General features: G+C 43.4%; 1 protein-coding gene across 8 annotated transcripts in view; it reads right to left on the reverse strand.

The window, feature by feature from the left end:
- Nucleotides 1-16,199, reverse strand: part of ADAM22 (ADAM metallopeptidase domain 22) — a 368,503-nt gene that overhangs the window by 38,280 nt on the left and 314,024 nt on the right. For 3 of the 8 annotated variants that reach the window (XM_089666236.1, XM_089666237.1, XM_089666240.1), the window contains exons 27-28: nucleotides 7,969-8,076; nucleotides 364-464 (exon numbers count right to left, since the gene is read on the reverse strand). In XM_089666236.1, coding sequence (XP_089522362.1) covers nucleotides 364-464; nucleotides 7,969-8,076 — 209 coding nt within the window. Of the gene's footprint in view, nucleotides 1-363; nucleotides 465-7,881; nucleotides 8,077-16,199 lie in introns of all 8 variants that reach the window. The other 5 variants (XM_089666238.1, XM_089666239.1, XM_089666241.1 and 2 more) reach the window with 2 other exon arrangements.

Here is a 16,199-nt window from a genome sequence, read left to right on the forward strand (position 1 = left end):
ACACTGCACTAGTGCATGCACTACTTTTGGAAACACACTGCAACCGGATTACATGGTACTTCTGGACTACAGAGACAAAAGGGACTCCTAGACAGACCATGGATGAATGTGCATGTATTACAGAGGTGAATTTCATATGATTTTTATTTAGTAAAGGCCTACACATTAATTTTACCTAATTGCTCATATATTGGTAATTATAGTCATGAGATCTCAAAAAATGGTGTCAACCTATTCATAGGCCGAGTAGGGGCATGTAGGTGAATGGCTCAGTTTTGGTCAGTTTGACTTGTTTTTTGTTCCCCTTTTTAAAAAAATCTATAAAATGCAATTTCTATCCCAATTCGAAGGATAAGAACTCACCTTGCCAGGAATTGCTCCTCGGTCGTCCATTTTCACAGACATCAGAGACATGTTTGGTGTCGGGTATCCTCTCGCTCCATGAGTGAGACAGACCATTTGATCTGAAAACAGAACAGACACCACTGAATCCTCCCACATGTGGTGATTACAGCCATGCCCGTGATTAATACACTAAACATCACAAAAACCACACATGGTAACAAAAAACATATTAAATAATATTGACAAACTAGACAAAATAGACACCTATGATCTGTTATCTATTATCTAACATTTGTTCTGTTAATGACCAGGCAACAGCTATATAAACAGGAATGGTAGCTATTCTGTGGCCTTTCTGCAATAGTAGCAAAATATGGACATCATTCTCAGTGATGTCAGCCTCCTTAATCTCCCTTATCAAGCATACTAATGTATCACTGGGATTAATGACATACATCTTGATGGTAGAAATGTCACAATATTAAGCTAAAACTCATATATGGCTTGATGTCGGCCAATAAGGGTGCACTCAATCTGGGCACAGTTGAACTGAGCCATGCCCGAGATCAATTGTCTCTGCTTTCCCCTCCCTTACTGGTCTCTACTCACACTGGGTCATAAACAAGAATTCACAGGCACCCTTACATCATCACTACTGCAAAGTGAAACAAAAAGAAAAGTGAAACAAAAAGAAGCGCACCAACCTTGCGCATTACCTCAGTAACAGAATTTATTAATAGAAGATAGGTACTCACAAACAGCGAATAAAATCAGGCATGTAGTCCTCAAAGGGACTTCAAAGATAAGAAGCCAGCGCGAATCCCATCATGGGGGTAGACACTCAGTATAGCTGACGTGTTTCGAAGGAAGAAGCTCTGAGAAAGAAGGCATAGCCTTCGAAACGTGTCAGCTATACTGATTGTCTACCCCCATGATGGGATTCGCGCTGGCTTCTTATCTTTGAAGTCCCTTTGAGGACTACATGCCTGTACTGTTTGTGAGTACCTATCTTCTATTAATAAATTCTGTTACTGAGGTAATGCGCAAGTTTGGTGCGCTTCTTGTTTTTTGTTTCACTTTGCTTCCCCAGCCATGTTTTGGAGCTGCACAACCTTGAAATATACTGGTGGTCGCTTGCTCTGGTGTTGGTTCCATCTATTTGCCACTGGTCTGGGCCCTAGAGCGCAGGAGAAATCGCAGCTGGTCTACCCTTACATCATCACCTCTGCCAACCAGACTACAGTATTCCCCTCTTCTGTACTCGGTCATCTATGGAGTGTTCTGTGCTCAGGCATGGTTTGCACTCACACTGAAGCAAACTGTGCTGGTTACTGCCACACTCCACTTAGTTTTTGTAGTGTGAGTGCTCTGATCCGTGCCTAGGAATGGTTAGGTCTACCGTGCCTGAGACCACTTGGAAGAGATGGTCCCAGGCATGATTCACTTGTGGTCTGTTATGATTTGCCTCAGTGTGAGTGCAAATTGTGCCTGAGCACAGAACTCTCCATAGAAGACTGAGCACAGAACTCTCCACAGATGACTGAGCACAGAACTCTCCATAAATGACTGAGCACAGAACTCTCCATAGAAGACTGAGCACAGAACTCTCCACGGATGACTGAGCACAGAACTCTCCATAAATGACTGAGCACAGAACTCTCCATAAATGACTGAGCACAGAACTCTCCATAAATGACTGAGCACAGAACTCTCCATAAATGACTGAGCACAGAACTCTCCATAGAAGACTGAGCACAGAACTCTCCATAGAAGACTGAGCACAGAACTCTCCATAGAAGACTGAGCACAGAACTCTCCATAGAAGACTGAGCACAGAACTCTCCACAGATGACTGAGCACAGAACTCTCCATAAATGACTGAGCACAGAACTCTCCATAGAAGACTGAGCACAGAACTCTCCACGGATGACTGAGCACAGAACTCTCCATAAATGACTGAGCACAGAACTCTCCATAAATGACTGAGCACAGAACTCTCCATAAATGACTGAGCACAGAACTCTCCATAGAAGACTGAGCACAGAACTTTCCATAGAAGACTGAGCACAGAACTCTCCATAGAAGACTGAGCACAGAACTCTCCATAGAAGACTGAGCACAGAACTCTCCATAGAAGACTGAGCACAGAACTCTCCACAGATGACTGAGCACAGAACTCTCCTTAAATGACTGAGCACAGAAGCGGGGAACACTGTGGTCTGTTTGGTAGAGGAGATGTAAGTGTGCCCAGGAATACTTGCTTATAGTCCAGTGTGAGTGCAGACCAGTTGGGGAGTGTCCAGAGGGACAGAGAAACTTGGACATAGTTCAATTCAACTGTGCCCAGTGTGAATCCACTCCAAAAGGTTTCCTATATTTTCAGGAACTCTTTTTTTTTAGATTTATTTTCCGAAATTCACAGTTCTAACAACTTGCTGCTTCCAGTATGAGGACATCTTTCTCTCCTTGTTGGGTTTTAATTTATTGCATGTTATAGGAATGCAGCAGGAGGTGTCTGTATTTGTGTGTAGGTAGGGTGGGGAGGGTAGGAAATACACAGCTGGGTAAATCCTGGGGGGATCTCACTATTTGAGTCTCTGAGAAGTCTTAAAAGAAAACAACTCACTAAAATAATTCACTTTTGGGTGGGTTCAAGTGACATCTTTAACTTCAGCAAACTGGCTTAAAGCTAAATTTTCCTCTCCCCAAACACTATAAAGAAGTTCTAATATACAAATCTCATTTTTGTTCCCGCAAATCCCTATTTGCTGTTCAATGTGATGGGCAGCCTCATTGTCCAATAAGGAGTTAATGAGGCAGTGTGGGATATTCTCAACTTTCCCAGGAAAGGTTGAGATTTGCATATTGAATCACCCTGGGATAAGGGGCTCCCAGAAAGTCCAAAGGTAAAGGCAGGAACCTGAGACACTGATGTACTGCATTAAGGCAGCAGCTTTATACAGACTATACAGACTTTCATAATGTGCAGTGCATACTGCCACATTATGAAAGACTTACCTGCAAAAGGAGCCCTCCAGCGCAGTGCTGTCATGGTTTCCCCGAGCACTTCCATCTTCAGCCAGTCTTCCTTCTGGGTTTGTAGGATCCAGCTGTTTGAATGGCCAGGGCCTACGATGACGTCACTCTGCATTCTACGGCATACTGTGTGCCCTGAATGTAGAGTGTCACTGTGCATGCGTGGGTGATTTCATCAGCTTTTGCCGATTTGAATTTTTCCTAAACAGTGCATGTTTAGGAGATATTCATTGTACCTACAAGTAAACCTGATTATAAGCTAACCTGTAGGTACAAGTTAAGATATTGACTTTAGTACCACTTTAATGTTAACAGCACCCCAAGCACAGTTAGCAAACGTGCTATAAACTTGCCGATGCTCAATGTCCGAAGAGGTTCAGGAGCTTCTTTGGCGCATTTGTCGCTCATAGGTCAGCACTGGTGATAAAGATTTACCCCACCCCATATCTTGCTGTGAAAGCAAGGTTTCACATGTATATTTAACTACTTGCCCAGAGTTCAACTTTAATGAATGTTCTTTTCCCTATGTAGGGGTACTTTTGAAATTAATTAATTTCACTGTTTGTCACTACTTCCATGTTAAACTCTCATTCTATATCATGAGTGCTTGAACAGTGTGCATATAGTGAATGCACTTACTGTATATGCTGATCTGCAATACTTAATAAGTCCCCCTTTGTAAAATGCAGCACCTGTTCATTTACAAAGAATCTGCCTCGATAATTTAGTGAAGGATAACAAGACCAGCTTTGATTTTCTAAGTGTACATATAACACAGAGACAAAGCACAGTTACAAGTGGCATCATTCATAACCTCAAAGACACAATAGATTCTCGTATTCTATAGAATGACTCTCCTGGTCTGGACCAAAGATTTTACGATAAAGCCTTATTAGTTAAATGAACAGTAATTGATAGCTTAGAGAACCTAAAAGCATGCTTGTCTGATGTGGAACATAATGGTGCCCAGCATGCAAAAACTGTGCGGTTGTCTATGCCCCTTTTGGGGAGATTCACCCTGTCTGTTTGTCCTGATGACCATTGTTACAGGACTAAAAATGGTGGAAAATAAAAATACTTTAGTTGTCACTGGAACAAGAATACATAGCAAATATTCCAAAGGGACACTTGTTTGAAGAGACAACTGCCTGAGAGGAGATTTCCCTCACTTGTGAGTGATTTCCTCTGACTTCCTGTTCTTTTCACTGGACAGGAACTGAATGGAAATCTCCCCAATGGAACAAAAACAGGAAAAAAGCAGGGGTTTTAATCATTCCCTTCCCTATGAAAAAAAATACTTTTAATTTAGTGGTCTGAAATAACATATTACTGTTCTAGATCTTGGTACTGCACTGAAACTTTTTGCTAAATCATTATTTTCTCATGCAACAGCCACTATAAACACTATCAAGTCATATCATACTTTTACATCAATTGTCTCTTTGACTATAAAGTAGCAGGTTGATAATTAATGACAGAAGCTTCATAACCGGCTTCTGAGATTCAACAGTGGTGTGCCTTGTCTGTCCAAGACAGGTAATAAAAAGAAAATAATTTACAACAGATTTATAATTGCAATTAATCCAATGGACAACTTCATGTTTTGGAAAATTAATAGATACTTTAAATGGCCATTTCAAAATTCTTTAAACACTAACTGTCACATTTACACAGCAGTGGCACACCTTTGGCCAGCTAGTTTAATGCTTCAGACAATACATTGCATCAATCCAGGAGAAGCTAGTGACACGTCTCAAGCTTCTAGTAATTGTGGTTGAAAATCAGTTTAAAAAGAAGCTGCCAATGCTATGTGCAAGCAATATAAGCACATCAAGTCGTTTTGTAGCCATCATAACACTGAAGGAACAACGTAGTGGAGGTGGATACTGTGCTCAGTTCTTCCAATGATTGGAAATGTGGAGGGAATGCACTTAGCATCATGTGTAAGTCCAAGGCTAATCCATTTGGTAAGCCTTTTATGCCAGCTCTAGCATAGTAGGCTGCATAAACTGTACACAATAGGGAAAAAAGGCTTTTTTTTTGTTCTGTTGATTGCTATGCTTCCATGTGCATCTTTCTTTATGATAGTTATAATGTATCTCATGTCCTGACATTTTTGTTCTGTTGGATTCAGTACAGACTCACAATGGAAGTCTTTCGCTGCCTTGCATATGTCTAGACATCTGGTTCAAGACATACCTGCTCTTAAAGTGGAGTTCCACCCAAAAGGGGAAGTTCCGCTTTAAAGGTTGGTCCCCCGCTCCCCATTAAGGATTGGCACCTTTGGGGAGTGGGTACCCGAAATTGACAGATACCCGCTCCCGCTTCCACTGTGATCACCTAAGCGGTCGGAAGCGGAATTTATCCTCCTACCCTCCCTCGCCGTAGTCTTGTGGGACACGTGACAGGTCCCAGAAGAGGACAGGGCCATTCAGGAAGCGCAGCGCTACTCATGCATGCGCAGTGGGTACCCGGCTGTGAAGCCGCAAGCTGTCACAGCCGGGTGCCCACACTGAAGATGCAACGGCAGGGGCACCGCGGGATCATGGGACAGGTAAGAGGCTGTTTTTTAAAAGTCAGCAGCTACAGTTTTTGTAGCTGTTGACTTTTATTTTTTTACAGAGTGTGGAACTCCGCTTTAATGTGTTCATTGCTTTATACAGTAAATGTCCCAGGCTGGGAGCTCATATTGTCTAGAGCAGTGTTTCTCAACTTTTTTTTAGACAAGGCACCCTTTAAAATCCTGCACAATCTCAAGGCATCCCATTCTAAAATGTAAAAAACCAAAGTACTAGTTTTATAGAATGCTGCAACATCCACACATGTAGGACACCCAATGTTAAAGGTGATTTATTCTTACACCTTTGCACTCTGGTACTGGCTAGTATTATAATGTTTCTCTTCTCCCTCAGTTTCCTTCCCTCACTCAGCTAATGTGACCCCAGTGCTGATGGAGAGGGGCAAGCAAGGATGCTGTGCAGGTGCTTGATGTCCTTCTTATCAACCAAAAGACATCATTGGCCATTATGACACTAGAAAGTTGTGATGGTGCACAATGCAAACCTGTGGCTTTGTGTAACTAAAATGCAGGCTTGGTCCACTTGTGTACACTTTTTGGTTAATTTTTAGTAATTTTGTCAAGGCACTCCTGAAGATACCTGAAGGCACCCTGGTTGAAAAAGGCTGGTCCAGAGCAGTGGTCTCCAAACTGCAGCCAGCGGGCTGGATGCAGCCCTTTGCGTCTCATATCTGGCCCTTGGGAACTGATTTGAGGCACAATTCCTTGTTCTGACATGAATGATGGGGTACCCTTCCTCACACTGACAACAGCAATGGTGTAATCTTCCTCTCGTGGATACCAACCATGAGGCACTCTTCCTCCCACTGACACTAAGGATGGAGCATTATTTCTCGTACGGATAGCAACAATGGGGCACTATTCCTCCCACTGATACTAATGATGGGACATTAATTCCAGTGGTGTCAGGATGTTTTTTTCTCTCACTAGCAACAGTCCGGCCTCCCTAAAGTCTTAAGGACAGTAAACCTCCCCTTTGTTTAGAAAGACTGGAGACCCCTGATCTAGAGTTAAGCCAGCCCTACAAAGTCAGTAATCTCATTCAGTCCATGGAGTCCCCCATCCACAGTAAACAGCGTGGACTTAGGAATCTGCACTGACAACTACTGTACTCAGATACTGCAGCTACTTGAAAACCCAAACAGCTTTGGCTCAACATCATTGCTTCATAATGGTAACAATGGTGATCCAGGTCCTTGAGAAACTGTCAATGCAGAAGCACAAATAGGATTCAGTTGACAACCCATAATACAAAGTAACTGAACAAGGTGGCAGGATCACCAGAATTTCTGTTGAAAAAAAGGCTGTAAATTTAAAAACAATTTTGGAAATTCTATTAATCTCTTGCTGCCCGCATATGTGCAGCAGCAAAGAAGGTAGGCTTTAATGCCCACATGCTGCATACACAGTATGTGTTCTTTGCCAAGGTATCTGTGCTGAAAGCACACTCACTGCTCACTCCCAGCTCAGTGACTGAGCTGTCAAAGCTGTCTCTCACTATGATTGGGAGCTGGCGTACAGATTCCTGATCAGTTAAGCACTGTGACATCCAATCACAATGGTCATATAATCAGGAAGTCTGCCCTGCTCCCCCCCTGGCATATAGAGCCAATTATAGGGACACCAGAGCTAGGTAGGAAGGTGCTAATATATTAAGGCGTATATGAGATTTCGATTAGGTATACTATAATAACGTAGGGTTAGTATAGAACAAAATATACTAAAGCCTTCATACCTGAAATATGTGTTGATGCATAGTTCCCCCACCACCTGACTGTTTAAAGTAATGTTGGCTACAAAGCAACAATGGAGTTTTTAATGCACATAAGGTACCCTGGCTACTGCCACTTTCTAGTCAAAGATTTAGGGAAAATCCCGTATTCAATATTCCACAAAATAGAAAATAAATAAAGTGATCAAACCTTCGGCAAAACAATGAAATGTTCTGACTAATGGAATAATGTGGGATGGAACAGGCAGATATCTGAAAATGCGACAGAATAGCAGACCTCTTCTTAGAACTAGATGCTGAGTTGGAGCTGACTCCAGGAGGCAAGTCGCTATAAAAAGAGTCGACATCTCCAGCCTTTTTAACATAATCTCCCTGGGGTATTTGTCTAAAGCACAATAGATATCGTAAAGTCAGAAAACAAGACAAACACACACAGAAAACGACACAGACATAAAGGCAATATTAGTTCAGAGGGAAAAGACAGAGAGGGAAGATGGAACATGTAGCGTTCACTTTTTAGAACACGAGTTGGCAATTTGTGGATTCCCACCAGCATTCTGTATAAACGTCCTAGTCAATGTTTCAGTTGTAATGAATAGGGGGACATTAATAAAGCTCAAGAAAAACCTCTGATATTAAAGAAACCCTGTCGTCAGACCATTAATTTCTATATATATATATATATATATATATATATATATATATATATATATGTTATTTACCTGTAACAGCCTCCAATGTAAAGACACCCAAAAGCCCTGAGACTGTTGCTGGGTGCCACCATGTTGGTTGTAATGATGGCAGCTCCAGTAGACTCAAGTGACAAGTGTCAATCAAGTGACACTCAATAGTATTCCCCTTGACAGCTAAATAAAGGTTATGTAGGGAGGTGAGGAAAGGGGCTGTGGAGTTCAGTAAGCACAGAGAGTAATTAGCCACTCAGAGGAGGAAAGAGCTATAATATGAAAGGATCCCCTGGCTGCTACATGAAAGGTAATGTAGAAAGGTGAAGGGAGGGGAGGAAGAGGAAAAAGAGGAGAGGGCTATAACATCATGGGATGGAGGAGTCACTTGACCAATCCAGAGACACTGATCACATGTTCTCTGTTGGCAAAATGGTTCCATGCTTAGGCAGCTTGCATTAGTAAACTAATCCGGGGAGGGGGTAGAGTTACGCATTTGTTGGATTTATATATAGACTACCAGCAAATGTTTCATAGAGTAGAGTGAATGCAAACACAGAAATCTTCAGGGATTGTACAGGTGAATGTGTGACCATTGTATAGTTAATGCAGACTGAGACAAACAAGCAGTGGGTGTCCTTGTAGGCAGTCCTTGGCATATGCTTAGATTTGCCCCAATTTAGAGGGGGGATGTTGAATGTAAAATGCAATGCTTTATAATTATGGTATAAGCATTTCTGTTTAAAATTCCATTGGTGAATCTTGAGTGAATCATAAGCTTGTAAACTGTAGAAGTCTACTTTAACACTTTTTACCCTGCCTATACCCTTACTGATGAAGCCTTATGCTGGTTCTCCTTGGGCAGATATACCGTAACTGAGTATATTGTGACTATAAAAAAATCATTAGCTTTTTATGGAATGCTGTTTGTTAGTTACTAAAGGAGGTTTTTTGTTTTAGTGCTTAAATTGTCCTTGGATTATCACTACAATCAGTGATGGATTTGCACTACTTTCCTCTGAGCCCCAGGCAGCAGCCTTGGCTATCTTTGCCAATATACACCACATACCAGTGACAACACAGGGGTTTTTCCTGGGCATTACAAATGTCCCTTATGTTACCTATCATTTAAATCTGAAATTGTAGTTTATAAAAGCAGACCTATTGAAAATATATGACTATGACAGAGTTCAAGATTATCAATCCATCAATGAAAGAAAAAACTGGGAATATCAAAAATGTACCCAATGTAGAGAAATTGCCAATCTTATTTGTTCAATGGCAGTGCTTTTGGTTGGTTCGCTCTATCTGATTATATGCATCATCAGAAATCACTTGACAAATGCCTTCACACCTGCCATCCCAGGAAGAGGGAGAAGCACCAAGTTCTTCACACAAGGTAAGTTTTCAAAGATCAGTAATTTTTTTGGAGCTGAGACTCAGAACCAGTAGAAATGTGGATGATGACTTACTGGCATATGGGTATGTGTGTAGAATTTATGCTGAAGCGCAGGATGGATTGATCTCTAGGTGGGACCATTAAATTCAGCGTCATAACATCAGTTAAGTATGCTCCTGTAGAGGTTAATTTAATATTAGGCATTGGGCTAAGGGTTAAAATAATGTTATGGTCAAGGGTAGGATATAGGATTAAAGTTCAAGACAAGTGGTATTATGTTTCAGCTTAAATGGTTAAACTGACATTTAATCTGCAGATTATGGCTGGTGGAAGGGGCTGATAGGGTGCTATACATAACTTCCTGAAAATATTAATAAAGATGCGGGTTGGCCCTTGGGGGTAGCTATGAAAAAAGAGCCTCCATGGGTGGGTGTCATTCTTGAGGAGCATACACTATTAGGCAGACTGTATTTGCATGCAGACTACCCTTGAAGATGTGGATATGTTATGCTGAACCTCCATGATTATAGGAACCAAAATGAACTTAATGAGCCAGGCCAGGGTCAATGTGGCAGGGGATTGAAAGAGCTAGATGAAGCTGAAGATCCTACAGCTGGGAAATGAGGAGGGCTCTATCTGGCTTGCTGCAGCTTCTAATGCACACTTTAAAAAACTCACAGTGTGCACTAAAATAAGGCTAAACAATTTCAGTACAGGAGAGGAACTTGTACAACTGTGAAAGACGTAAGGTAAGATTGGAGTTAGGGATAAAATGCCAGGATTAAGTAAGCATCAGCATGAGAGATAAGTGCTAAAACTGTTAGGCTCGTGCACAGTGACCGATTAGGAATTGCAAGCAGAATCGTCACGATTCTGTCTGCAATTCCAATTGCGGCAAAAACACAGGACATTTTGACTGTTGCTCATGTAAAATCGCGCCTGGCTCGGACAAAATTTGGTCCTCAAGTTTGTTTGGAGTGACAAACGAACACAGGGCAGCCCATTCAAGTGAATGGGCTGCCCTGTGCAAGACAGGCAGAAATGTGTGTGAATCGCGCTTTTTAAATAGTAAGTGGGAAACCGCATTCCCACTGTGTAATATGTGAATAGGGCTTTAATTGTTAAAGATTACTTTTAGGGGTTAGGTTATTAGGGTTCGGGTATTAAGGTTAGGCTAACAAGGAGAGGTTCAGATCAGGGACATTTAAGAGCACTGAGTAATTTTATACATATAATCTGCACCCAGACCTCCACAAGAATTATTGGGTGTAAAACACTTCCATTGCTTAGTTTCTTGTTGGATTGACAATCTTGTTTAAATGCAACAAAATATAACAATTTAATAGGCCTGTTTAAAAAATCTTTTTATTTTGTATTTGTTTTTTTTTATAAATGGGTCAAAAGCACATGAGCCTTGTAATACACTTATAGCTGTTATGCAGGTAAATGCTTTCATGGCAGGTTAAAGAGATCAGCAACACACATTGAGTGCAAGTGCTAGGTATAAAATATTTCATTTCAGTTGCACAAAAGATGGTCTTTCCACAGCAAAAGGAAATTGGAGAAAAGTCAAATGTGTTTATGTTTCTAAAAGCATAGCTTTGTTTAAGGAAAATTGTCATCAGTGCACAGTTTATAAGGCTTCTGTAAGACTGTCCATACAATTATCAAATCCAGTTACAATTTGATGCACAATACTCATAAAGTAAACAGAAAAATAAAAATGTTAACTTACCCATAAATGCTTTCTCTTGGAGTATAGTACAGGACACGAGTCTGTTACAGACCATACAGTTGTACTCAAAAGTTTGTATACCCTGGCAGAAATCGTGAAAATATGACTTATCATGCCAAAAAAAAGTATTTTATTTAAAAATTGTGATCATATGAAATAATTTATTATCATATACTAGTTTGGCTTCTTTTTAAACCATAATGATAACAGAAATCCCCCAAATGGCCCTTATCAAAAGTTTACATACCTTTGAATGCTTGGCCTTGGTATAGGCGCACAAGGTGACACACACAGGTTAAGATGACAATTAAAGGTAAATTTCCCACATCTGTAGTTTTTTAAATTGCTATTAATGTCTGTGTATAGTCAATGCCCGGATACAGTATGCCCGACAACACCATGACATGTCTCACTGGGCTTTTTTGTGGCATTGGTGCAGTAAAAGCTTCTTTCTGGCAACTTGACCATGCAGTTCATTATTGTTCAAGTATTGTAGTATTGTGCTACTTGAAACAATCACGCCATTTGTTTCCAGAACAGCCTGTATTTCTCCTGAGGTTACCTGTGGGTTTTTCTTTGCATCCTGAACAATTCTTCTGGCAGTTGTGGCTGCAATCTTTCTTGGTCTACCTGACCTTGGCTTGGTATCAAGAGATCCCTAAACTTTTCGACTTCTTAAAAAGTGATTAAACAGTACTGCCTGGCATATGTAAAGCTTTAGATATCATTTTATATCCTTTTCCATCTTTAGAAAGTTCCATTACCTTGTTACGCAGGTCTTTTGACAGTTCTGATCTAGCCTGATCAGTGCATCCATGTGAGAGCTAACAAACTCATTGACTATTTATACACAGACACTCATTGCAATTTAAAAAGCTACAGATGTGGGAAATGAACCTTTAATTGCAATTTTAACCTGTGCGTGTCATCTTGTGTGTCTGTACCAAGGTCAAACATTCCAGGGTTTGTAAACTTTTTTTTCAGGGCCATTTGGGTGATTTATGTTATCATTATAATTTATAAAGGAGCCAAAGAATGAATGAAAGAAAGAATAAATGGCTTCATATAATCACTATCCTTAAAACAAAGAGTTTTTCCCATGATCAGTCATTTTTTTCAATATCAATGCTAAAGTTTCAAGATTTCTGCCAGAGTATGCAAACCTTTGAGCACAACTGTAGGTTATATGCTGCTACCTCCAGGTAACACTGGTAAAAGCCTTTGCTAGGGCTGCTTCTACTGTAGAGGCTGTCAACTTATAAGCTAACAGCAGAGGCTTCAAATGCGGCCCCTGACACCACCAAAGGTCCACACGTAATGTTCAATATATGTAATACTTTAGAAGACTGTCAAACTGCAGACCTAATAAAGCAATAAGGGTCAGTGTGGACATGCTACATTTGTGGATGGAAATATGCTGCAGAAGACAATACAAAACTGGAAACATACATGATGTTAGTAAAGATCAAAGCTATTACTCTAACCAATGTTACCACTATAGACTGCTGAAATCTGAGGGTCACACATCATATACCAACATGCCACATGCGGCTCATGGGAATCAGGTTGGGCACCAGGTTTCTAATGTGTACCACACCCATTCTGTGAGGCTTCAGTTTTTAGCAAGCAATAAGGAGTGATCTAGACACAGAGGGGAGGGACATGTGTCCCGTACTGTATTCTAAGATAGGAAATTTGCTGGGTAAATCAAAATTTCTATTACCTCAATTGCACAGTACAGGACTAGTATTCATAGACCATAGGACATTCCCAAGCAATAGAACTGAGGGGTGGGCAACAACATAGCAACTTAGAACTGCCAACAGCCTCACAAGAAACACAAAGGTTTAAGGAACCTGAAAAGAATACTCATATAACAGCTTGAAGAATCTTGCAGACAAAGCTCACATCAGATGAGACTTGAACGTCCACCTGGTAGAACTTGGAGAACATGTAAACAAAGACCAGGTGATGGCCTTTCAAATCTGAGATACAGATGGGTTATACTAAACAGTCCAGGAGACACCAACTGTTGTGGTGGCATTGACTCTGATGGGAAAGGGAGTATGGGTCCTAGAAGTTAGCAATGGTGGAAAAAGAAACTCTGTGTGCTTTACAAGGGTCCATGGGCAGGAAACAGAGGGATTTGTCCTTGTGAATGGAGGCTGTAGCTTTCAAGTAGACCCTGACAGCCCTGACCACTTTCAGCATTTTCCTTGTCATGTTTTGGGTTGGGACAAAGGGAAGGGAATGTGGACAGCAAAGAGAGCTAGAATGTAAGTGTCTGCCCATTAGAGTATTATATTTGTTTCTTTCAGAGTTGCTAGGTGTCAGGGATCGCGGCGTCCTGTCGGCCGGCGCATGCGCACTGGCGACGGCTCACGCCGGGACAGAGGCACTAGGTCCCGGCGAGCCGTGGATGACAGGATGCCGCGCATGCGCAGTGGGACCCGCGGGCGCGCCTCGGGCGGCCAATGACAGCCCGGGGGCGCGTCCCGAGCGGCCAATGACAGTGCAGGGCGCAATATTTAAAGATGCCCTGCACTGTCAGTAATCGCCGCAAGGTCTATCTGAGTTCCTGAGTCCTGTACCTGTGTTTTTGACCCTGATTGACCCTGACTACGCTGCCTACTCCTGTGTTGACCCGGATTGTCCTGACTACTCTGCCTTCTCCCATCCTGACCCTCGGCTTGTTTTGACCTCTCTACGGACTGACTTATCCTGCTGACCCTGCGTGTGACCTGACTACTCTCCGCCTGCCGATTCCGTACCTCGCCTACCCCACGGGACCCCCGCTCGTGATCCATCCTGCTAGGTCCTGCCGTCCTCCTCACATCTGGCTCTCCCGGTACCAATACATCCCCGGAGGTTGCCCCTGCCACTGGTGGGCCTGCTCGGAGGTCGTGACCTGGTCCCGGTCTGTTTCAAGTCCATCCCCACCATCAGGGGCCCTGGTGAAAGCACAGACCGGGACTTAGACTCCACGCTTTGGGTAGGTCTGTCAAGTGGGCAGCCAGGGGCACCACCTGGCGGGATCTAACAGTACCTTGCGGCCATGACAGAGCCAGGAAGAGGACCGGCGTCCCTAGAGGATATATGCCAGCACCTGGCGACTCTGACCCAGGCCTTCCAGAATTTTCACAGCCGCTGCACCCGGCTTGAGGACCGCATGGAGTCGTTTGCCACCCAGACTCCCCCTGCTCCAAGTTCCGCAACAGCGGAATCACCCGCTGCTCCAGCATCCGGAGCAGTTGCGGCACCCCTAGCTCCCGAACCCCGCGTTCCCCTGCCGGAACGATTCCGTGGAGACCGAAGCCGTTTTCGGGCCTTCCGGAACGCGTGCACTTTATTTTTTGACCTGCAGCCCCGCACGTTTTCCGTCGAGACCGTCAAGGTGGGGTTTATAATCTCTCTCCTTCAGGATGAGCCCCAGGATTGGGCTCACCGCCTGATGGAGAAGCGTGACCCCCATCTCGATTCCGTGACTGAGTTCTTTCAGGCCATGGCCGTCCTATATGACGACCCCCAGCGGGCTGCCTCTGCAGAGGCTACTCTATACTCTCTGCGGCAAGGCCGCCGGGCGGCCGAAGAGTATGCGTCTGATTTCAGGCGTTGGATGGGAGATACCAGATGGAACGATGCGGCATTATGTCACCAGTTCCGCATTGGGCTGTCTGAGTCTCTAAAAGACGAATTAGCACGAGTAGGACTACCGGACTCTCTTGAGAAACTGATAGAGTTGGCCATCCAAATTGACCGCAGACTGAGAGAGCGTCGCCTGGAAAGGAGTAGCCAGGGTCAAGGGGTGGCATGGATCCCACCGAGAGAAGCAGCTCCAACCCCAGGGAGCCATGCTCGGAGCACGGAAGCAGGGGACACCTCAGAATCCATGCAACTGGGACTGGCCCGTTCCACTTTATCGGCCGAGGAACGTCAGAGGAGACGATCGCAGAACCTATGTCTGTACTGTGGGGAAGCTGGTCACCAGGTGCGCTCCTGTCCTGCAAAAATGAGTAAGTCTGCTTCCTGTTTTCCTTTATCTACAGAAAGGGGTGACCTATCTAGTTACCTGGCAATACCTGTGTCGTTACAGCTTCCCGGAGGAACCCTGTCGGTGACCGCAATCATTGATTCGGGAGCATGTAGTTGTTTCATTGATCTTACTTTTGCTCACCGGCAAAAGATTCCCCTCCAGACCAAAGAAAGGGGGTTTAACATCTTCCTGGCAGACGGGTCTAGCATAAAGTCGGGAGTGGTGGATGAGGAGACTCCCCCTATTTTTACCACGATGGCTGACCATCATCAGGAGTTCCTCCGTCTGGATGCCATCGCATCCCCCCTTTTCCCAATCATTCTGGGGCTTCCTTGGCTGCGGGCCCATAACCCCCAGGTTGATTGGGAGAAGGGAACGGTTCAGTTTCGGTCACCATACTGCCGGGATCACTGCCACGTCCCAGGGCCCGTGCCTCCCCGGTTTCTCCTATGCATGGATGGTGATACGGATCTGTCTCAGTTTATCCCTCCGGCCTACCACGATTTCTTAGATGTGTTCAGTAAGCGAGGAGCAGACATTCTTCCCCCACACCGTTCCTACGATTGCCCCATAGACCTCCTACCCGGATCTGAGATTTCATTCGGTCGCATTTTTCCTTTATCGGAACTAGAATCAGGGGTTTTGAGGGAGTATATTG

Source organism: Staurois parvus, unplaced genomic scaffold (assembly GCF_062004578.1).
Source record: "Staurois parvus isolate SC_StPar_1 unplaced genomic scaffold, SC_StPar_1.0 ptg000051l, whole genome shotgun sequence".
Lineage (NCBI taxonomy): Eukaryota > Metazoa > Chordata > Amphibia > Anura > Ranidae > Staurois > Staurois parvus.